The 24,495-nt window shown below is 41.0% G+C and overlaps 1 protein-coding gene across 1 annotated transcript in view; it reads left to right on the top strand.

The window, feature by feature from the left end:
• Positions 1-24,495, top strand: part of xylb (xylulokinase homolog (H. influenzae)) — a 284,901-nt gene that overhangs the window by 7,523 nt on the left and 252,883 nt on the right. Inside the window, exons 2-6 of the mRNA XM_060825642.1 lie at positions 1,144-1,226; positions 8,836-8,905; positions 10,615-10,695; positions 10,782-10,868; positions 14,960-15,088. Coding sequence (XP_060681625.1) covers positions 1,144-1,226; positions 8,836-8,905; positions 10,615-10,695; positions 10,782-10,868; positions 14,960-15,088 — 450 coding nt within the window. The remainder of the gene's footprint in view (positions 1-1,143; positions 1,227-8,835; positions 8,906-10,614; positions 10,696-10,781; positions 10,869-14,959; positions 15,089-24,495) is intronic.

Here is a 24,495-nt window from a genome sequence, read left to right as displayed (position 1 = left end):
TAGAGCCAGTCTCAATACCAGAAACTTGGCTGTTCGTGCTACGTTCCCCTGAGAATCCATCACCCCCTACATTTTCGAAAACAACATACCTGTTCGAAATGAGTATATCCACGAAAGAGCTGAAAATGTGTTGTTGGAAAAGCGCAGCAGGTCAGGCAGCATCCATGGAGCAAGAAAATTGACATTTCGGAATGAGGAAAAGAAAGGCTCATGCCTGAAACGTCGATTCTCCTGCTCCTTGGATGCTGCCTGACCTGCTGTGCTTTTCCAGCAACACATTTTCAGCTCTGATCTCCAGCATCTGCAGTCCCCACTTTCTCCTAGAATATTCACAAAAGACTCCTGCACCAGCTGCCTACCTCTCTTAACTTTCCTGGAGTTAACCCATCTATGTGACTGTATCTGATACTTTCCCCCCTTCCTATAACTGCCATCCAAGACATACTATTGCTGTTGCAAATTCTTCTTGGCTTCTATCTGTCTCTTGAACCGATCCACTCGATCTGATATGGTTCGCATCCAACAGCGTTTATGGCAGATATATTCCGCAGTAACTCTTAAACTCTCTTTAAACTCCCACATCTGACAAGACGTACATATCACTGCAAAGGCCATTTTTGCTCCTTCACAATCTACAGACCCAGAAAATAACACCATCTTATTCCTCTACAAATTCTGCCCCAGGTTAAATTAATAGCTATGGCTTATATTTTAAGTTTAATCAAGAGACTTATCTCCAAAGATTAGTTGTGAATTTCACTGTTTGTTAATTTTCCCGGAGTCTCTCTCTCTCTCTCCTGCACTGTCCTCACCACGTGCTTCCTTTGTCTGCTCTTCTCCCTTTTAACAACAGCATTGCTGCTCCTGGAATTCGAGGAAATCAATTCCAACACCTAAAATACCTCAAAAAAAGGAGCAGCTCTTACAGCCTGAAAGTTTTCCTGTCCTCCATCTTGGATTACCCAGAATCCCGTTCAACGTCAATTAAATATTGCATTCAATTCTCATCACAATATATTTATATATATTAATCTGGGAGTTTTTCATTTTAGTCATTTGGGACGTTACATAGTATTTGTCATTGACAATTCTGTTCTTTTGAATGCAGATTTCCACTAACAAACAAGCATTCTTCTGTTTCAGATGAAAGCCATGGCTATTGATGATAATCTGAATGTGATCCATGAGACCAGTGTAAGGTTTGATGAGGATTTGCCAGAATTTGGGTAAGAAAACGTTTAAACATGCACTAGTGGTTTGTATAATGGGGGGTGGCTGGAGGAGCAGGGACATGGAGCAGAGAGTGACAGATAGACAGACAAATATAACTTTGTAGATTTGGTAAATATGTTCTAATGCTTTGGTATGGACAAATACTATTAGATACTGTCATAGCAAAACTATAATAAGGTATTATTAAAGAAGCTATAGCAAGACACTTAGATAAGTTCAGGCAGAGTCAACATAATTTTGTGAAAGGAAAAGCATGTTTGACCTATCTGTGAGATCTTTACAGAGGTACAATAATGTGTGGATGAAGGGAAACCAATGGATGTACAACTGTTAGATTTCCAGAATGCATATGATAGGCCAGCCCAGGTAAGGAAGGCAGTTTCCTTCGCTAAAGGATGTTAGTGAACCAGATGGGTTTTTCCAACAATCAGCAATGAATTGATGGTCATCATTAGACCAGATTTAGTCTGCATTTGTATTCAAGTCAAAATTCCACTATCTGCTATGGCGGGCTTCAAACCTGCGTCCCCAGAGCATGACCACGGTCTCTGGATTAACAGTTCAGCGATAATGCCACTAGGCCATTACCTGCGCCTATTGAAAGTAGTATAACTAAATTTGCAGATGACACTAAAATAGATGAAAAAGTAAGTTGCAATGAAGAAATAAATTGACAATTGGATATGGATAGATTGGGTGAATGGGCCAAAATTTGACAGAAGAACTTTAACTTGGACAAGTGTGAGGTTTCCACTGTGGTTGGCAGAATAGAAAGGCAATTTATTATCCAAATGGAAAGAAACTTCAGAGTGCTTCAGTTTAGAAGGATCTGGGTGTCTTTGCATGAATGCAGAAAACTCATATGCAGGTACAGTAGATTATAAGGAAGCACAGGAATCTTGTCATTTAATATCAAAGGACGACTGTATAAACGTAGTGAAGTGTTGCTGTGAATGTAGAAGGCATTAGTGAGACCACACCTGGTGTATTGTGTACAATTTCCATCTCCTTACTTGAGGACGGTTGGAATTGCATTGGAACTCTGAAGCAGTTCAGAGGAGGTTCACTGGATTGATTCCAGACATGAGGTCATCGAGTCATAACGTCATACAACATAGAAAACAGACCCTTCAATCCAGCTCGTCCTTGCTGATCAGTTTTCCCAAACTTAATTCGACCCATTTGACCCGTATTCCTCTAAAACTTTCCTATTTATGTACCTGTCCAACTGTCTTTTAAATGTTGTAATTGTACCCTACTGTACCATTTCCTCTGGCAATTCATTCCATTTATGCGCCAACCAGTGAAAAAGTTATCCCTCAGTTCCCTTTTAAATCTTTCCCCTCACAATTTATACCTACACCCAATACCTGTTGCGACAGCCCATGGCCAGAGGTAGCAGAGATAGATTTTAAGTTGGCATAAATATAGTGGAAAAGAGTTTTTCCAAGTTAGCTTGTTGAGTTCAAAATTAAAGTGAGATCATAAGTTAGGATAATGGTATCTTTGAGGAGAAGATAAACCCAAGGTCAAAGAATCCTGTAAATTTAATGTAGGAAATTCTGTACAAATTCACAGTGGCAGATATTGGTAAGAGGCAATCTGATAAGAGATGTTTGAGAACAGACAGTCTGATGTTTATAGTTTAGGAAGAATTGAAAGAAAAGTATGATCCCACAATAACTGAATTTTTTTTAATGTTTGCTTTTACATCCAAGGATCAAGGGTGGAAGGACAGAGACATTGTGGAATTCATACAAGATTCTTGAGCTGGGAAAGTGATTGAGTTTGAATAGATGTTGTCTTATTTAGTAAAATTGTGTAGAAATATTTAAAATTGGGACAGTAAATTTCATCTTAAAGACAGTCTCCGGTTTAAAACACATTTACAGACAGTACGTGAATAGAAGGTGTTATAATTGCAGTTACAAGATAGAGGGCAGAGTTTGTTTGACAACAAGGTCAGGTAGGACAGAAGCTGCTCACAACTCATTGGCTGAAGAACTCTAAAATCAGTTCTTTTAGAACCATATAACTCTATATATAAAACTAACCTTAGCTTAGAACTGATATTATGAATTTTATAGTAATTAGTAGGAATTAAAAATCGCACAAGCTAGTGTGCTTCAATTAAACCTATTGGACTATAACCTGGTATTGTGTGATTTTTAACTTTGGACACCCCAGTCCAACACTGGCATCTCCAACTCATTAGTAGGAATTAGCATATTTTTGTATCTCCTGTGATTAAGACAGTAGGAAATAGATTTAGATTAGATTACTTACAGTGTGGAAACAGGCCCTTCGGCCCAATAAGTCCACACCAACGCACAACCCACCCCCCTACGGGGTGCAAACACCACACAGTCACCTGAGGTGCTAACCACTGAGCCACTATGCCGCCCAATATATAAATATGAGTACCAATTTGATAAGGATAGCACTGAGTACAATGACTAACAGAAGTGGAATAGTCCTCAGAGATAAGTGAGTCTGTCAAATGTGTGAGAAAAAGTGTAACCGTTAACAATTGGAATGTAAATTAATGGGGTATGTTGTGAAATCCCAAGACCTGATGATAAGGTAAACTTCATGAGACCATGGGGAACCTCAGGTTGACTGTGAAGCTTTTTAAAAATTAATTCGTGGCATGGGAGTATTGCTTACTGCCCAGCATTTACTGCCTATCCCTAGCTGCCCCTTGAGAAGGTGGTGGTGAGCTGCCTTCTTGAATCGCTGCAGTCCATCTGCTCTGGTTTGACTCACTATGCCATTAGGGAGGGATTTCTGGGATTTTGACCCAACGACAGTGAAGGGATGGCGATATATTTCCAAGTCAGGATGGTGAGTGGTTTGGAGGGGACCTTCACGGTGGTGGTGTTACCGTGTATCTGCTGCCCTTGTCCTTCTAGATGGAAGTGGTTGTGGATTTAGAAGGTGCTGTCTAATGATAACTGGTGAATTTCTGCAATGCATCTTGTAGATAGTATACACTGCTGCTACTAAGCATTGGTGGTGGAGGGAATGGATGCTTGTGGACATAGTGACAATGAAACAGGCTGCTTTGTCCTGGATGGTGCTAAACTTCTTGAGTGTTGTTGGACCTGCCTTCATCCAGGCAAATGGGAAGTATTCCATCACACTGCTGGTTTGTGTCTTTGTAGTTGGAGAATATGGTCGAAAAGTGTGGCACTGAAAAAGCACAGCAGGTCAGGCAGCATCCGAGGAGCAAGAGAGTTGACGTTTAGGAATGTGTTGATGGTGGATAAGCTTTTGGGAATTAAGACATGAATTACCTGCTGCAGTATTCCTAACCTCTGCCCTGCTCTTGTAGACCCGGTGTTTACGTGGTGAGTCCAGTTCAGTTTCTGGTTAATGATTACCTCCAGGGTGTTGATAGTGGGGGATTCAATGGTGGTAACACTATTGAATGTCATGTGGCAATTGTTAGATTGTGTCTTGTTGGTGATGGTCATGTTGGTGATGTGTGGTGCGAATGTTACTTGCCATTTATAAGCGCAGGCCTGGATATTGTCCATATCCTATTGCATTTGAATATGGATTGCATCGGTATCTGAGGAGTCACAAATGGTGCTGAATATCATGCAATCATCAGCAAACATCCCCACTTCTGACTTTATGATGGAGGAAAGGTCATTGATAAAGCAGCTGAAGAAGGTTGAGGTGATGACACTACCCTGAGGAACTCCTGCAGAGGTGTCCTGGAGCTGAGATCACTGACCTTGAACAACACAACCATCTTCCTACATGTCAGGTATGACTCCAACCATCGGAGCTGTCCATCATTGACAGGATTGGATGTGGGTTAGGGTTAGGGCGAGCACTATGTCAATGTTGCATGTAAACATTGTAACATGGTATGAATAAATATCCTGTACTTTACTGGGAAAGATAATATGTCACTGGCTCGGATCTCAGCTGTAGTTAAGAGGGCAACAGCCCCCATGTGAAAGCCAGATTCAGAGGCCTTTGGCCTCTCCCACACATGTGGTAAAAGAGCTCTGAATAAAGCCATAAAGATCACTTGCGCTGATGAACTCAGAACTGGATACTCCTCTTTGGCATCTTTCGTCAACACTATCCTAGGGAAAAAACTTTTGCTATCCACCTTATTTATGCCTTTCATTATTTTATAAATCTTTATAAGGTCACCCCTCAATCTCCTACGCTCCTAGAAAAAAGGTGCTGACCTATCCAGCCTGTCCTTATAGGTGAAGGGTCCAGTCTCAGTAACATCCCTGTAAATCTCTTCTGCACTTTTTCCAGTTCAATAACAGCCTTCCTATAGCAGGGCAAGTAGAACCAAATGCAACAATCCAGAAGTGACCTCACCAATGTCTTATATAGCCACAACATGACGTCCCATTATCTTATTCTCAATACTTTGACCAATGAATACAAGCGTGACGAACATCTTCTGAAGAGGAAGGATTGAGCAGTCTAGGTCTTTGCTCTCTAGATTTTAGAACAATGAGAGGAGCCCTAAATGAGGTGCATAAGATGTTAAAGGGATTTGACAAAGTAGGTGTAGAGAAGATATTTCCTCAATGGGTCAATGTAGAATGACAGATCTTAGTTTTCGAATTAAGGATAACAGTTTTAAAACAGATGAGGACAAATTACTTTTCTCAAAGGATGCTGGGACATTGACTAAAGTTATGGAAGACATAGACAGATTTTTAATTATTAGGTTGATGGTTTATGGAGTGTGAATAGGAAAGTATAGTTGAGTTTGAGATGAGATCAGGCATAGTTGTATTAAATGGTAGAGTAGGCTCAAGGGACAAAATTGCTTACTCCTGCTTCTAGTTCTTGTGTTCTTATGTTCTTAACCACAATAGGGTCCACCACTTCCCAATCATGCAGGTACATCACCTGGCCTTGCATATCTATTTTATTCACTTAGTTCTCAATTTGTTTTGTTTGAAGTTTCCTCTTGGTCTTTTTTTTAATCTGTAAAGTATTTATCCTATTTATCTTTAATCTGAAAGCAATTTATAAAATACATTCAAGCCAGCAGTGGTTACGAACCAATGAACTTGTAGTTTTCTAGTGATGTTACTCTGTTTTGTTTTTGGCCCCTAATTCTGGACCTCAATTATTCTGGTTAAAAAGACTTGACCAACCACGAACCAAAAACACCAAATTCCCATGGGACTCCAAAGTCGCAGAAACACATCCGCACTCAGCTGTGTCTCACACTAGATGTATTGTCTCAGCTGCTTGTACAAAGCTTACTGATTTTTTAACGCTCTTGTTAATGAATAACCTGGATACCTCTATTTCAAAAAATATTCAAATAACTTGCCTGTATTGGTCTTTGAGGAAGGGAGTTCCAAAGACTTCTGAGAGAAAAAAAAACTCCTTATTTTTAAAATGCGTGACCTCATTCTACCTGCAACAGGAAATTTCTTTTTAGCATCCACCTTGTCAAATTCTTTATATGCTTCAACAGATTACCTTGTATTTTTCTAAACTCCAATTGATACAGGCTTAGCTTGTCCAACCTTTCCTCATACTATTACCTGGGTATCAATCAAGTGAACCTTCTCTGGACTGTTTCGATATCATTTGAATCATTTCTTAATAAAGAGACTAAAATTGTTCAGTACTGCATGAGGGATCTCATCAATGCACTGTAGAACTGTATCAAAACGTCCTTTATATAAATATTGTGAAGACATGGCGGTGAACCCCTCTGTTAATTAAGCTAAACACCCAGGAAAGCTCACCTCGCCTCATAATCTGTTAAAATATGAGTGACAGAGAACTCCCAAATTCCACTATTTAAAGAAAATAAAATCAACTTATTCTTTAACTCTAAAAGTGAACATTAAACAACAACTATTCACAACTCTAAAATCCCCTTTCTCTTAACTGCTTATTATCTGCCCCCAATTCTACAACAATATGCTGTTGCAATAAGACACTTATTAAAATTACATCAAATTAATTTCAAAGTCATTTGACCTTTCAAAATGGCCCTACCAGTCAGCAAGATCACAGTTGATCATGAGACATAGGAACAGAGATAAGCCATTCAGTCGTACAGTGGCTGTCGGCTTTGGTGTCTGCCTTCTTTTGGTTGAAGATCTCCCTGGGTCATCTTCTTTCTTTTTACTGAGAATATGTTTCATATGAAAAAGTTCCTTTGATTGAGAATGTTTCCTAATTTCTTGGATCTGTACTGATGGCAGTTGTTCTGCCGATTTTCAAAATGCCTGCCTTTTTTTATATCCTCAATGTTAGATCGTCTCATTGGTTCAACATTGACAAAACAAAAATTCAAACTTTGTTTTAGTATCCTGGGACATAATTTAAATTTGAATTGTTGTCAAAACAGCAACCAACTCAGATATCCATTTCACGGCCAATTACAATTACATATTTTCAATTTTCAGGTACACTCTGAGACTGCCATCTAGTCATATGACACAGGTGCTTGTAAGCATTTACTGTCTTAAAGGTACAGTACGTGCCTTCAACTTCAACTCTTCATTCCTCTTGCTTCCTGATTACTTGCCATGTCTGTATACTAATACTTTTTAATACATTCACCAGAACACCTGGAACCCTCTGTATCTGAGGGATATGCAATCTCTCTCCATTTCTTACATTCAAAGTAGACAAATTTACAATTTTCTACTATCTGCCAACTTTTTGCTCATCCACTTAACCTATCTATATCAAATTGCAGATTCTTTATATTCTTTTCACAACTTACTTTCCTACTTAACTTTGTGTCATTGTAAATTTTGCAATCCATGCATTCAGCTTCTTCATCTGAGTGATGAAAATAAATGATGAATGATTGATGCTTGAGTACAGATCTCTGTGACATTTCACATCTGGAGTACTATGTGCATAAACAAGTCTCTTCCATCAACAAGAGATCCTGTCTTGGATGGAGTGTAACAAAGTTTCAGTGGATTGAGAAGATTGTACTGTAAGGGGACATAAGTAAACAATGTGCTTATACTCTCTAGAATTTGGAAGAATGATAGGTGATCTAAGTAAAGCTATAAATTTTGTTAAGGGTCTTGAGGAAATATTTCCCTAGTTGTGAAATTCGAAGGCATAGTCATAGCCTCAGAATGAGGAATTAGGTCTGAGATTAAAAGATGTTTTCATTGAAGGTAGTGATCAGTTGATATTTGGGTGTTATTAATTAAAGGATATTTGGCATAGAGCTAGTTGGTTGAGTTGAAGTAGCAGGCTCAATGGGCCAAATGACATATCTCTGCTCCTATGCCTTAAGACTCGCTGTGATTTTGCTGACTGGTGGGGCCATTTCGAAAGGTCAAATGACTTGATCCATCTACTTTTTCTTTTGGTTGTTACAGAGATTATATTTGAGATGTGAGGATTGGTAAACATTCTAGAGAATTTTGGGTGGATGAAGTACTTATGAGATGAAATAGTTCTAAAAGAGTCCATATTGCTGTAGATTCTCTATGGTCAGTGTAAAGGAAAGATTTGATTAGATAAATGGTGTTCCCTTATTCAGTGCTGGTTTATCATCTTATCTATAATAATATCTGAGTTTCTCAGGGGTGCTGTACTCATTCTTTTTATTTCTAGAACTCAGGGTGGTGTCCATGTACATGATGACAAGCTGACTGTTACAACACCAGTGCTACTGTGGGTAAAGGTATGAATGTGAAATAAATCTTGTAAATGCATTTTTTATTATTCCTTCATGGCATGAGGGCATTATTGTCTGGTCCAGCATTCATGGATCAAATTACTGTGGGTCTAGGGTCACATGTAGACATGACCAGGTAAAGATGGCAATTTCTTCCCTAAAAGGCATTAGTGATCTAGGTTGGCTTTTCCCCAATAATTGGCAACAGGTTCATGGTCATCATTAAACTCTTAATACCAGACTTTAATAGAGGTCAAATTCCACCACTTGTCATGGCAGGTTTTGAACCCAGGTCCCCCGAATACTACCTCTAGATTAGTAATCCAGTGATAATACCACTAGGCCATCACCTTCCTCTTATCATCTGGTCAATGTAACTTTGTGTATGTGCCATGGTTCAAGGTCCTTTGGCTATTTTTGTACATAAGTTTGGAGATCAGCAATTGTTTATATGAACTTTGAGCAGAAGTTTCCCTAAAAGGGATTTGTTTTGACATGTTAAATTGTATCCAAGGTAAATGGTGAAGTTGGAAAGGAAGCACAATATTTATCCTTGATATTTTGTTTATTCACAAGATACAATGTTACTCTGCATCCTTAGAAAAGCACTCTAAGCAAAACAAACTGTAAAGGAAACCATTAAAATCAAATCAAAATGTTGTTTTAATTCAGACTTCTTAAAATTATTTTTAATCAACCTGTTAAGATATTTTATGACACATTATAGAAGGTGAAACTTGAATCCAGACTTTCTGGCCAAGAAATAGAGATATTAACACTACACAATAAGCCCTTCCACTCCATTTTTATTTTTTTTTAAAAACACGTGTTATTGCACAGCTCACGGGCAGGTGAGACTTGAACAATGAACTTCCAGCTCAGAGTTAGGGGCTATGCCACCGTGCAGCAAGACCATCTTGTCCCTTTTTAAATTTTTTAAATGTGTTCAAACACAGTTAATCAATATTTATTACCAGTTTATTCTTAATCTTAACTATACAACTGACTATGGTGAGGCCTCTTCTGGAGTACTGTGTGCAGTTTTGGTCACCCTGTCATAGGTAGATTGTTATTAAGCTGGAGAGGGTTCAGAAAAGATTTACAAGGATGTTGCTGGGAATGGAGGTTTTGAGCTATGAAAAATAGGCTGAAACTTTGTTCACTGAGTTTAGGAAATTGAGCGGTGACCTTATTGAGATCTATTAAGTCATGAGGGGCATAGTTAAGTCTTTTCACCAAGGTGGGGGAGTTAAAAATAAGGGACAAAGTTTTAAAGTGAGAGGAGAAAGATTTATAAAGGACATTAGGGGCAACATTTTGACATAGAGAGTGGCTCATGTGTGGAATGAACTGCCTGGGGAAGTGGTGGGTGCAGATGTAGTTACAATGTTTAAAATACATTTGGATAAGAACATGAATAATAAAGGTTTGGAGGGACTTGGGCCAAATGCAGACAGGTGGGACTAGTTTAGTTTGGGAACATTGTCAGCATAGACTAGTTGGATTGAAGGGTCTCTTACCAATCTATATGAATCTGTGACTCTTGAGTTTACATTTTCTTTGAACACTGTTTTCGTAAAAATGACACTGAGATTTGAAGAAAAGGAATTCGTAATTCATCCTGTCAAACATAATCTTACAAGAAGATGAAATGCAGACTGTGATTAGTTATGATGATGTTTGAATATTGATATGTAGCATTCTTGAATTTCCAGGCCCTGGATATACTCCTGGAGAGGATGAAAACCTCGAACTTTGATTTTTCAAAAATGAAATCTTTGTCTGGCACTGGTCAAGTAAGTGATGTTAGTATTTTTGAACAGAGATGAATATTTTATGCGTCCTGCGAAGGCTTGTTGAAATACATTTGTTTCTTTCACAGCAACATGGTAGTGTTTATTGGAAAGAGGGAGCCAATCAGACTTTGAAAAACATGTCAAGTGATCATTCTCTGCATCAGATATTTGAGGTGAGGATTTGAACAAATTTCGCTTATAATAGACCATGAAAAGTTTATAAGGCATTCAATCCTTTAAGGATTTTGAATTATACACAAAGCAAGTTAATAGGATTACATGTCTGTATTTAAATCAAATGCTTTATAAAACAGATGTCCTGCATTAGATTGTTCATTTTCACCTCTGGGAGCTGTGCCATGAAGCAGATGGGCAGAATTTTTGCCTTTTTGCTCAGTTGTTGGACAGGATTTTGGTGGCCCACTGGGATTGGGTCCTGAAGTAGATAAGTGATCAATTTGGCACACAGTCACATCGGGTGATTAGAGCTAGTGAAGAGAGTGATGTGTGTGCAAGTGATCAATTGAGGTAGTTGTGACCGCACAGGATTCATGGCACTATAATGGGGATGTGCAGTAAGCATTGTGAATTCAACTGACCCACAAGCGAGGCATTAGCTGAACATGGTATTAAGGTTAAAAAAGGTAATGAAATAAAAGCAAAGAACTGTGGATAATAGTCAATTTGAAAACTTGTCGCATACAGTAAAAGCATAATCCCATTAATACCAAAACACTCCTTTATTAGTTAGAAAGGGAAACACCAATTTTCATATGGTAACCAAAACATATCTTATATAGTACTCAAAAACTCCGCTCAGACAGTACTGACACCAGAGTCTCTATCTCTAACAATTTGATAGGTTTAAGTCATTTGTAACTTAAACTTGGAAACTGGAACTGCAGATAGCTTCTTCTTGGAGCTGTTAGACACCTGATCTTAAATATAATTGGCTTTAAATAGCTTCTTCAAGTTTTTATTCCAATACATCTGGTCAGTAACTTACTGTTTCCTATAGGGTAAATGGTTTCATTGTCCTTCCCTTCTCCGGAACACTGGTATGTACAAAACATCTTAATCCAAGGACTTCACAGGACTGCTCCAAACTCAAAGTAAAGCTAAATAAAAATCCTACTCTAAGCTAAGAATTTTTTGCTTCAGCTTAAAAAGAAAACAAGTTCCAGAAATCTGTAACAATTCTTGAGGCCGCATTATTTCTCTTGCTGGATCACAAAACAATCTAAGGTAAACAAAAAAAATCCATGAGTGGTGTATAAAAATCTACTTTAAACTAGTCCTCAAAAACTGTTTTAAGCAAAATCCCTATGGCTACAGAATGCTTTCAATTTAATTGTTAATTTCAAACAGATATAAAATCCATAGGTTACTAACTCATATCCTAAAAATCCATGCTTACAATAAATGATATTAAAAATGTATATAAATCTAAGTTTATATTACAGTTTACATTTGTCCAGCAATCTCAGCAATCCTAACCACAGTGAAACAGGAACAGAAATTGCTGGCAAAATCTCAGCCAAACTAGCAGCATCTGTGGAGAGAAAGCAGACCTGTCAATGTATGTACCAGCTTAGTGTTTTGAATCCAGTGATGATTCAAAGAGCCTTAATTCTCTTCATCACTTCTTCCCTTTTCCAGTTTTGCTATTAAAGAGTAGAATGTTACGTGTCTGGGATCATGACCAAACATTTCCGGTGCAATTAATAAATAACAATTTACGCTCTCACAAGAGAAAGATACCCAAGTAAACTGCTGAGCACAATGCATGATTCAGTGACCAAGGACATGGGACAAGAAGTAGGCCATTCAAGAGAGAACAGCTGATCTGATAATCCTCAACTTCACTTTCCTACCTTTTCCCAAAGCCCTTCTAAATAGTAATCCATTTGAGGCCTTGGATGAGATGGAGCCACCTGCTTGCATGTCTCTCTACGCAGTTGAAGTGCCTATGGCAGCTGTTGTTATGGATGTGTCAGTGGTGCATCTGCAGAGAGTAGTGCACCAGTGTCAATCAGGGATATCTTCCATCACATATGTATTACCCTGATTCTTAGAAGATTCCTTAGTCAGAAGGGAGAAGGGTATCAATGATAATGATGGCAGCCCATGAAAGCCCATGATGTCCTCATCTTCATTAGTGACTTCCTCAACCCTTTGACAAACCTGTCAATGCATGTACCAGCTTAGTGCTACTGGCATCTAGAATGCATTTTTACACCATTAGGAACACTGACCAATGTGATAGAACGTTGCATGCAATTTATGCACAAAAGTGCACTGTTCTTGTGACCACTCAGGATGCAGTTGCATATGAGGATGACCATTCTATGTAGGTGCTCATGAATGCAAAACCCTCAATGGTAGATACAACTTTGGTGGGCTCCTCCATTCTTAGTCTATGTTCCCACATTACCTCAGGTATCTTTGGCCTGGACAGATAGACATTTCACTGCTGGTTAATTAGAATTTCCTTTCTTGTGACTCCTGAGGCTGTGACTCCATATCCAATGGATTTGTGGCTGTGTCTATTCAATGTCTTTGGAGGGAAACTGCCCAGGGCTGCAATTGGCTTGCTTACTGATTCTGTATACTCAGGACATGCTGTTCACCCGGGACTAAATTTTCTAATTGTGCATTGGCCCTCTGATGCAAATGCATCAGCACTGGTGGAAGGTACACTTGAGTGATATGATGATGCTGGGCCTGTGGCTGCACTGTCATCTGAGGATCCCAGTGATACTGCAATAATGTTATGATGCTCCTTGTCCACAAGGGATATTATGCTTAGTTTCACAGGATGGGCATCTTCTGCTACACTCCACAAACCCCCTCCTGTGGCACTCCCACACCACTTCCAACATGACTTCCAAGGCAATATCTGTAAACTTTGGGGCAGTTCTGCCATTGGTGCCTGACCTCTACATCTCATTGTCCTCATTTCTACCTGCCATTGTGTTGGAAGCTTGCTGCAGTCATACATTTAAATTGTGTCTGCATTTCCTGCCTCCTGCCTTGTTTGTGCTGCCTTTAACTGTTAACTTCTTTTTCTTAAGGTTCTTACACACTTGATGCAACTCCAAATGCCAACTTCTGTGAACAAGCAAAATTTTATTAAGCACATTACAGAACAAGCTTTTTGGAGGAACCCTTTAACATTTCACAATGCTTATGAAGCCATGTCAAAGGATCTCCCTGAACAAAAGAAACAGTTTTTCCTTTGTACAAAATCTTTACATCATAGTCAGTAATGGCCACAAGACAACCCCCCCCCCCCCCCCCCCCAGTCACTCCCTCACAGTCACATGCCACTCAAGACACAATGCAATGACCTGACCATCTCCAGAAACAATATAATGTAAATCATCCATTAATGGTCAAATCTGTTGCAAATCGCTTTTTTTTAACTACAGGGAGTAGTCAAAATTCCAATTGTAATTTTCTTATTGATTTTGAATAGGATGATAATGCAAATGTAAATTATCTCTGAATAGTAGGAGATGACTATGTATATGGCTATGAATGGCAAGGGATGAGAATGTAAATTCCTGACAATCTACCTGTAAGTCAGAGGCATCCCACCCAGCCCTTGGGACATTCAATTTCCTGCAGATCAGCAGAGCAAATGAACTCTTTAATATCACTAAACCAGTCGCCAAATATACCCTCCAACCCTTTTGACCCCATTTTCCAGAACTATTGTGTCCTAACACTGCTTCTCTACTATAGAGTAGAAAATGAGAAATTGCATTGACGTCAGGGTCCTGACCCCAGATGGAAAAATCCTCATTTTGTCTTAAGTAATTTGGTTTTCCTATGCTAATTCTGCAGAAGTCCTCTGAAATATCACACTGATTCCTGAAACCATGAACTATTTAAAAAAGACTATCTAGCATGGAGATTCCTTGAGGCTGGATTATCACTTGAGGAAGAAGTAGTAGCACATCCTTTCCACTGACTATGCAGTGATGTTTTTCAGCATGAATTGAATATTCACTTCATGTTTGGAAAATTTTCCACTTTTCAAAATGTATTTTAATGTCTGAGCTTCTCCCCTAAATGTTTGGACTAAGTATGAATGTATCCCAATCGCACATCTTAATTTGAGATGATTAATAAAAGTTGCAAATTGTCATTCAGGAGCTGAAAACTTCGAAAGTATTGACAAATCTAAATAGTTATTTAGCACCATCAATATTCAAAGAATTTTCATTTTTTTTGTCCCCCGCCTGCATTTTCTCTTTAGTCTAGTTTTGCTGTGAAAGATTCTCCTATCTGGATGGACTCCAGTACCACTGCAGAATGCCAGCAACTAGAAAAATCTGTTGGAGGGCCACAGAAACTTGCTGACATCACTGGGTCACGCGCTTATGAGGTATGTATTTAGTCCAAAGATTGCAAAAGTGAAAATTGAACAAATTAGTAACAGTATTGAATGAGGCTGTAGCTTCCAATGAGGGAAGAAGTGGGAGCATGTTGACAGGCAATACATAACTATTTGTTTTGGATGCTATTTACTGATAGAGTACTTTGAGGACTATGTGACGTATTGTGATTTTTAGAACAAATAATCTTGAAATGTCTTATTACGTCTGATATCTTGAAATCTAAACACATGCATGAGACACAGTTTAGTTTGGTGTCAGAAGGTCTCTACCTCACTAGATATTCTGAAATGTTAAATCCTGCTTTTTTGACCAAGTCCGAATTATATCGAATTTTTTAAAAGGGTATCTGCTATGAGGCAGAGTGAGTATTCTTGCTTTACCTAACCAAATGTACCTCATTAGTTACCTATACAGTTCCTGTAGTGTCCCTCACATCTGACTCTGGCCCATCTTGCACTGCCCAGTTCCCAGAATAATTTGTTAGTGAAAATCCCAGGATTCATCGGCATCCCTTGCACCCACCCTATGACTAAAAGTTTGTTGTTCACTCAGCCAAGTACTGTCAAATACACAATTTCACCCTTTGGAATCACATTATTGCAGAAGAATATGTAATGGATTGTAGTGATTGGAACGAGGGGCAGGTGGCTCTTATTCATTATGAGATCCTTGATTGGGATTGTTAAACTGGGCCAATCAGGAAGCCCTGACTGACAGATATAATCAGGAGATTTGGGAAGTCTCCTCAGTCCAGGGGCTGGCTTTTAGCTGGCTGTTCAGAGCTCATTTACTCTGAACGTGTGAATAAAGGGTGACTTGGTGATAGGATACTGGCCTCTGTGTAGTTATTTCAGTGACATAAGTGAACTTTAACAGTAGGTGCCATATTGGCCCAGGTAATGCATTGAAGGTGTGAGGTGCCCTGTGTGAGGCTGTCTGTGCCCCAATATTCAGACTCATTCTATTTCTTTCATTGATAACAGTATGTTCCTGAAGAAATGAGTTAAGGTAGGCATTACTGGCATCATCCTTTATTTGGGAATTATGGTTTGGAGATGTTGGTGTTGGACTGGGGTGTACAAAGTTAAAAATCACACAACACCAGGTTATAGTACAACAGGTTTGTTTGGAAGCACTAACTTTTGGAGCGCTGCTCCTTCACCAGGTGGTTGTAGAGCATAAGACCATAAGACACAAAATTAATAGCAGAAGATTACAGTATCATGCAACTGAAATGATATATTGAACAACCCTGGATTGTTGTTTAGTCTTTCATCTTTTAGAATGACCATGTTGGTTTCAGTTCTTTCATTTGTAAATCCCAGAACTTTTTTAAAGTTACATTCTCAAGTGAACTTTAACAGTAGGTGCCATATTGGCCCAGGTAACGCATTGAAGGTGTGAGGTGCCCTGTGTGAGGCTGTCTGTGCCCCAATATTCAGACTCATTCTATTTCTAAAAAAGGGTTTTACAGAATCTTACATGGATTCATGCAAGTTTTGAGCAAAATAAAATGTAATTCTGCAAGTACAAATTCACCCCACAAGCTTGTGTGTGTGCGGGGGTGTATGAGTGTCTGTGAGAGAATGTGTATGTGTGTGACTATCAGGGGAATAAATCTGTGAGAGGGTATGAGTGTGGGACTGTATGTGTGAGCATATGAAAGTGTGTGTGTGTGTGTGTGTGTGTGTATAGTGGGGTCACCTGTAGTATGACATGAATCCAAGGTCCAAGTTGAGATCATTCCCATGGGTATCAGCCTCTGCTTGGTCACTTTGCGTTTTTGCCTGTCCCAAACTCTACCTTGGAGGATGGTCACCCGAAGGTCTGAGGTCAAATGTCCCGGACCGCTGAAGTATTCTGCAACTGAGAGGGAGCACGCCTGTCTTTTAATTGTTGTGCGATGTCCACTCATCCATTGCCGTAACCTCTGCTTGATCTCGCCAATGTACCATGTCTCAGGGCATCTTTGCCTGCAGCGTGTGAGACAGACAACATTGGCTGAGTCACATGAGTATCTGCCACATACATAGTCGGAGATGTCCCCACGTGTAATGGTGTTATCCATGTTGACACTTGTCAAGTCTCCTCTTATTCTGAGACGCTGTCAGTTTTATTTCTTAGTTTGAAAACCAGGGAAATCCATATTGAAATTTTGATGACATTGAGATGACTGGCAGAGGCAAGTGATTTTGGGCTAACCCTTAATGAGATGCTGAGAGACAATTTGGTGTGTGGGATTAATGATGTAACAATGTAAAAGTGTCAACTAGCTGAAGCCCACTGGCCTTCAAACAGGAACTACAACTGGCCTTGTCATTAGAAAATGTGGCAAGTGGAGCATGTGAGCTACAGGGCATCCCAAATGGAAGTGGACATCCTCAACTGTCCAACAGAGCTTGGGGAACACCACTTGAGTGCAGGCAATTGTGGAGCCTCATCCAGGGTGTATATCCTGAGCAGAGGGACCTAGGTCAGCCCACAGCAACACCCCAAACCAAAGCCGAGCCTCTGCCAAATGGCTAAAATGTTCTTCAGATCCCGACTGTTGCAGCTGGTACATGGCTGGAGACAACAAAGGAATCCTTCGATGCCTGGCTTGAGTAAAGAAACTCAGACCAGTATCCAGGAGACTGCACACCCTGGAAAGCCCACCTACACGTGGTTTGGAACAGTTGAATTGTTTATCAACATCAAAATCAGAACAAATTACAAAATGGAAATGGTTAAATGGAAACCTTGTTCTCAAGGAGGTTGATACCGGCACATCTGTATCAGCGGTTGTAGAACCAGTCTTTAAGATTCGCTTTGGACTCCAACCCTTAAGTTTGTGCAAGACTCAGCCAGACAGAGAACTGTTGGTGATTAAGGGTCTAATATCGCTTTTGGTCTCTAATGAGAAGCAGTTGGTGCACTTACCACCAATTGTAGTTAAGAAGCTTAGACCTAAGCTTGATGGGGTTGAATCAGTTGAGAGAGATTCACCTTGATTGGATCAATATTTTTCAATTAGAAAATGGCTGCCTGAGTGAAGTCCTAATTAAATACCCAAAGGTTCTTTGGGAAGGTCTAGGGGCTATCAAAGGAGTCAAGGCCGTCTTATATATTGGCCAGGAAGCAATTCTGCAAGGCCCGTCCAGTGCCGTTTGCCTTACAAAGCAAGAAGTAGAAATCAAGATAAAAAAATGAAAGAACTGTGGATGCCATAAATCAGAAACAAAAACTGAAGTTGCTGGAAAAGCTCAACAGGTTTGGCAGCATCTGTGAAGACAAATCAGAGTTGGTGTTTCGGTTCCGGTGTCTGTTCTGCAGAACTGATGGTCACTAAGGATATAGCCAGGAATGAGACCGAGGATCTGAAAAGTGACTACAGAGAGTTAGATCGGAAGCTGAAGAGCAGGATGAGTAGAGTAGTGATCTCAAGTTTGCTACTGGTGCCATGAAATAGTGAGATGATGAACAGTCAGCGAATGCAGCTTAACACATGGCTCTGAGGCTGGTGCACGAGGGAGGGCTTCAGATACCTAGACCTTTGGGATACCTTCTGGGGAAGGTGGGACCTGTACATGAAGTATGGGTTGCACCTGAACTGGAGGGGCACAAATGTCCTGGGGTGGGAGATTTGCTCATGTGATTCGAGAGGGTTTAAACTAGTTTGGCAGGGGGTTGGGAATCAGAGCCACATGTCTGAGAGGGGGACAGTTGCAGATGGGGCTGTGACAGGATGTATTGAATCTATCGGGAAGGTTTCTCACGCAATGAAACAAAGGGATCGGTTATAGCGTATCTGCTTTAATGCAAGGAGTGTCCGAAATAAGAGTGACGAACTTAGAGCATGGATCAGTACTTGGGGCTACAACGTTGTGGCCATAATGGAGACGTGGGTTTCACAGGTAGAAAAAGAGGAGGGGGTGTAGCATTGCTAATCTGTGCATGCATCAAAGCTACAGAAACAAAGGTTGTTGAGGAAGGTTTGTCTGCTGAGTCAGTATGGGTGGAAGTTAGGAACAGCAAGGGAACAGCCACTGCATTGAGGGTTTTCTACAGACCACCTAATAGCAGTAGAGAGATTGAAGATCTCACAGGCGGGCAGATTCTGGAAAAATGCAGAAGTAGCATGGTTGTTGTTATGGATGATTTCAACTTTCCCAAAATCGAGTGGAACCTCCTAAGTGCAGATGGTTTGCATGGAGCCCTTTTTGTCAGGTGTGTTCAGGAGGCTTTCTTTATTCAGTATGGAGATAGGAGAGGGGCCATTTTGGATTTGGTACTCGGCTACGAGCCAGGACAGGTGTCAGATCTCACGGTGGGAGAACACTTTGGTGACAGTGATCACAACTGCCTCACATTTACCATAGCCTTGGAGAGTGAAAGGAGCAGTTACTGAGGGAAGATGTTTAATTGGGGAAAAGGAAATTATGATGCTATCAGACAGGAGTTGGGAAGTACAGACTGGGAGCAATTGTTCCACAGAAAGGGCACAGCAGACATGTGGAGACTATTTAAGGAGCAGTTGTTGCGGGTGATGCACGAATTTGTTTCTCTGAGACAGGTAAGAAGGGGTAAGATTAAGGAACCTTGGATAATGAGAACAGAGGAGCTTCTCACCAAAAGGAAGAAGACAGCTTACGTAAGGTGGAGGAAGCAAGGATCTAGCACAGCTTTAGAGGATTACAGGCTTGCTAGAAAGGAGCTCAGAAATGGACGAGGAGAGCCAGGAGGGGGCACGAGAAAGGCTTGGCAAGAAGGATTAGGGAGAACCCAAAGGCATTTTACTCATACGTGAGGAATAAGAAAATGATCAGGGAGAAGGTAGGACCGATCAGGGATAGTGTAGGGAACTTGTGCGGGGAATCTGAGTAGATAGGGGAAGCCCTAAATGAATTGTTTGCTTCGGTTTTCACTAAGGAAAGGGACCTTGTTGTGAATGAAAACTTAGAGGAGCTGGAATACAGGCTTGTCCAGATGAAGATTGATGAAGTTGATGTGCTGGAAATTTTGGAAAACATTAAGATTGATAAGTCCCCAGGGTCAGACTGGATTTATCCTAGGCTGCTCCGGGAAGCGAGAAAGGAGGTTGCTAAGCCGCTGGCGAGGATATTTGCCTCCTCATTCTCCATGGGAGTCGTACCGGAGGATTGGAAGGAGGCAAATGTTGTTCCTCTTTTCAAGAAGGGTAATAGGGAAATCCCTGGCAATTACAGACCAGTCATTCTTACATCTGTGGTCAGCAAAGTTTTGGAAAGAATTCTGAGGGATAGGATTTATGCATATTTGGAAAGGCATATTGTGATTAAAGGCAGTCATGGCTTTGCGAGGGGCAGGTCATGCCTCACTAATCTTATTGAGTTATTTGAGGAGGTGACGAGACAGGTAGGTGAAGGTCGAGCAGTGGATATGGTGTATCTGAACTTCAGCAAGGCAGTTGATAAGGCTCCCCATGACAGGCTCATTCATAAACTCAGGAAGTATGGGATACAGGGAGATTTGGCTATCTGGATTCAGAATTGGCTGGCTGACAGAAGGCAGAGAGTGATTGTAGATGGAAAGTATTCTGACTGGTGTTCAGTGTTGAGTGGGGTCCTGCAGACCTCTGTTCTTGGACCTCTGCTGTTTGTAGTTTTTAATAAATGACATGGATGAGGAGGTTGAAGGGTGGGTTAGTAAATTTGCAGATGATACAAAGGTTGGAGGTGTCGTTGATTGTAGAGAGGGCTACTGCAGGCTGCAGTGCGACAGACAGGATGCAGAGCTGGGCTGAGAATTGGCAGACGGAGTTCAACCTGGATAAATCCGAAGTGATGCATTTTGGAAGGTCGAACTCAAATGCTGATTACAGAATGAAAGACGGGATTCTTGGCAGTGTGGAGGAACAGAAGGATTTGTGTGTGCAAGTACATAGTTCCCTCAAAGTTGCCACTCAAGTGGATAGGGTTGTTAAGAAAGCATATGACATTTTGGCTTTCATTAACAGGGGGATCGAGTTTAAGAGCCACAGCTACAGCTCTACAAGTCCCTCGTGAAACCACACTTGGAATATTGTGTCCAGTTCTGGTCATCCTACCATAGGAAAGATACAGAGGCATTGTAGAGGGTGCAAAGGAGGTTTACCAGGATGCTGCCTGGACTGGAGGGCTTGCTTTATGAAGAAAGGTTGAATAAGCTTGGACTTTTCTCTCTGGAGAGAAGGAGGAAGAGAGGAGACGATCGAGATATACAAGATAATGAGTGAAATAGATAGAGTCAATAGCCAGAGACTTTTCCCCAGAGCAGGATTGACTGGATTGAGGAGTCATAATTTGAAGATATTAGGAGGAAGATATAGAGGAGACATTAGAGGTAGGTTCTTTATGCAGAGAGTTGTGAATGCATGGAATGCATTGCCAGCTGTGGTGATGGAAGCAGAGTCATTAGGGACATTTATGCAACTGCTGGACATGCACATGGGTAGCAGTGAGTTGAGGGGTGCATAGGCTAGGTTATTATATTTTACATTAGGATTAAACCTCAGCACAACATCGTGGGCCAAAGGGCCTGTTCTGTGCCGTACTTTTCTATGTAAGGAGATAGGGTGATGGGGTAGGGGTTTTGTTGAGGTGATAAGGAGTAAATGATAGGTGGGGAAAGAGTCCAAATTGGCTCACCTTTCCAGCAACTTCTGTTTTTTTTGGGGCAGAACTCAGGAGACTGGAAAGCAAAGGAATTACCTAACCGGTATAGTTTGTGGAATGGACAGTACCCGTCGTACCAGTTATGAAGCCTGATGGGTCAGTTTGCCTTTGTGGGGAGTTTCTCACAACTGGATAAATACCCAATCCCTTGTGTAAAGGACTTTTACACAAAACTGGTGGAGGGTACTGTCCTTCAGAAAGCTGGACATGAATCATGCATGCCTGCAATTATGCCTAGATGAGGGATCCCAGAAGTATACCATAATTAATACCAATAATGCCAATATACAAAGCAGCCATTTGGGGATCATCAGCCTGTGCCCTTTCCAGTGGATGATGGACAACATTTTATAATATCTTCTCCCGGTTGCCAGTTGTTAGAATGTTGTGCCGTTAGGGCGGCACAGTGGCACAGTGGTTAGCACTGATGCCTCACAGCACCAGAGACCTGGGTTCAATTCCCTGACTGTGTGGAGTTTGCACATTTTCCCCGTGTCTGCGTGGGTTTCCTCCGGGTGCTCCGGTTTCCTCCCACAGTCCAAAGATGTGCAGGTTAGGTGAATTGGCCATGCTAAATTGCCCGTACTGTTAGGTGAAGGGGTAAGTGTAGGGGTATGGGTGGGTTGCGCTTCGGCGGGTCGGTGTGGACTTGTTGGGCCGAAGGGCCTGTTTCCACACTGTAGGTAATCTAATCTAATCAAATAACCGGGACGATCAATAAAGGGCACTTTGAGAACTGGACATGCTGCTTAAATGTTTCTCCTAGGTGGATGTATGTTTTAGATGGGAAAACTGTGTGTTCCAGGTCCCCTGAGTGACCTACTTGGGCTACGACTCAACAGGCTGGGTTACACCAGTTGGAAGATAAAGTAAGAGTAATCAAAAGTGTCGCGTCCACACATCTGTACCGGAGTTGAGGTCTTTCCATGGGTTGGTGAATTATTATGGAGAATTTCATGGCCTCCATCTTGGCACCTTTACACCTGCTATTAAAAAGGGGTCAGCCTTGGAAATGGTCACATTGCCAAGAAGTAGACTTTAGGGAAGTGGAAAAAGCAGTTACCGTCAACTAAAGTGTTGGCCCACTACGATCCTGAGCGAGAAGTGATGCTGACAAGCGAAACCTGGTTTTGGGGTTGTGTTGGCTCACTGGTGGCCCAATGGAGAAGAATACCTAATGATGTGTGCTTCTCGGGTTTTGGCTAATGACAATTTCCAAATGGAGAAAGAAAGTTTGGCACTCATCTTTGATGTGAAATGTACATTTGTAATATTAATGGACCACAAACCCTTGCTAAAGCTACTTAAAGAAGACAAGGTCATACAGCCCTTAACTTCTGGTTGAACTCAGCAGCAGGCCCTTATTCTTAATGTTGGAACATTATAAGTTGGAACACTGTCCAGGAGGCCAAGTGGCAAACACAGATGTCTTGAGTCACCTCCCGCTGGCAGATACACTAATGGTAGTGCCCTCTATAGAAGAATCTGTTCTAGTTTTCAAACTTTTTGGACACCATTCTGTAGACAATATCCAAGTGTGGACACAAAAAGATCATGTAATGGAAAATCTAAAACAGCTGGTGGTAATGGGGGAAATAGAAGTGCCATCATAACCAAGATTGAAAACTTTCTGGACCTGGCAGGACCAGATCACCGTAGACGATGGCATATTACTGTGGGGAGAATGGGTGATTGTGTTGTGTAAAGGCCATCACCAGATACTGGCTGAACTCCACCAGAGTTATTCAGGAGTTTCCAAATGAAAATGTTTGCAAGAAGTTATGTCTGATGGCCAGGGTTGGATTTTGACATAGTTGTATTGGTGGGGCAGTGCCCAGAGTACTAAAAATGACAAAAATTGCCACGAGCAGTGCCCCCTCATTCATGGGAATCGCCGGGTAAACCTTGGGCTTGGTTACATGTCAACTGTGCCGGTCCTTTCATGGGTTCTATGTTCTTGGTCATTGTGAATGTCCATTCGAAGTGGTTGAACATGCAAGAAGTTCATTTGGCAAACTCAGGGATGATAATTGAAAAGCTGCAAGCATCATTCGTGATGCATGGATTCAGGAAGTATTGGTCACTAACAATGGGATGACATTTACCAGCAGGGATTTCGAGTATTTCCTCAAGTCAAATGGCATTTAGCATGTTTGGACAGCTCCATATCATCTGTCATCCAGTGGTATGGTGGAAAGAACAGTCAAAACCTTGAAGGCATACTTAAAGAAATAACCTACAACTCGACTCGATACCTGTTTGATTGTGGGACCACCACTCACACAGCTACAGAATTGCTGATGGGGAGACGATCTGCATCAGGTTAACCCTGGTGTTCCTGAACTTGGTGGGGGGGGAGGGGAGGGAGAAATGGCAACAGGAATGCCAATGGCAGCCACATGCCTCCTCAAAGCAAGAGAGACAGTTTACTTCAGGGCACAAGCTTTGGTTTCAGAACCACAGAAATGGTCTTTCATGGCTACAAGATGAGTTTGATGCAAGGTCAGGTCCCGTGACATGCAAAGTTCGAGTAGGTGAGGCAGTCCTGAACAAACATATGGATAGTGTAGTGGACAGCGAAGAGGGTTACCTCAGATTACAATAGGATTTGGACCAGATGGGCCAATTGGCTGAGAAGTGGCAGATGGAGTTTAATTCAGATAAATGCAATGTGCTGCATTTTGGGAAAGCAAATCTTAGCAGGACTTATACACTTAATGGAA

Source organism: Hemiscyllium ocellatum, chromosome 5 (genome assembly GCF_020745735.1).
Source record: "Hemiscyllium ocellatum isolate sHemOce1 chromosome 5, sHemOce1.pat.X.cur, whole genome shotgun sequence".
Lineage (NCBI taxonomy): Eukaryota > Metazoa > Chordata > Chondrichthyes > Orectolobiformes > Hemiscylliidae > Hemiscyllium > Hemiscyllium ocellatum.
The sequence above is the reverse complement of the archived record's forward strand: the minus strand, read 5'-3'. Positions and strand labels throughout refer to the sequence as shown.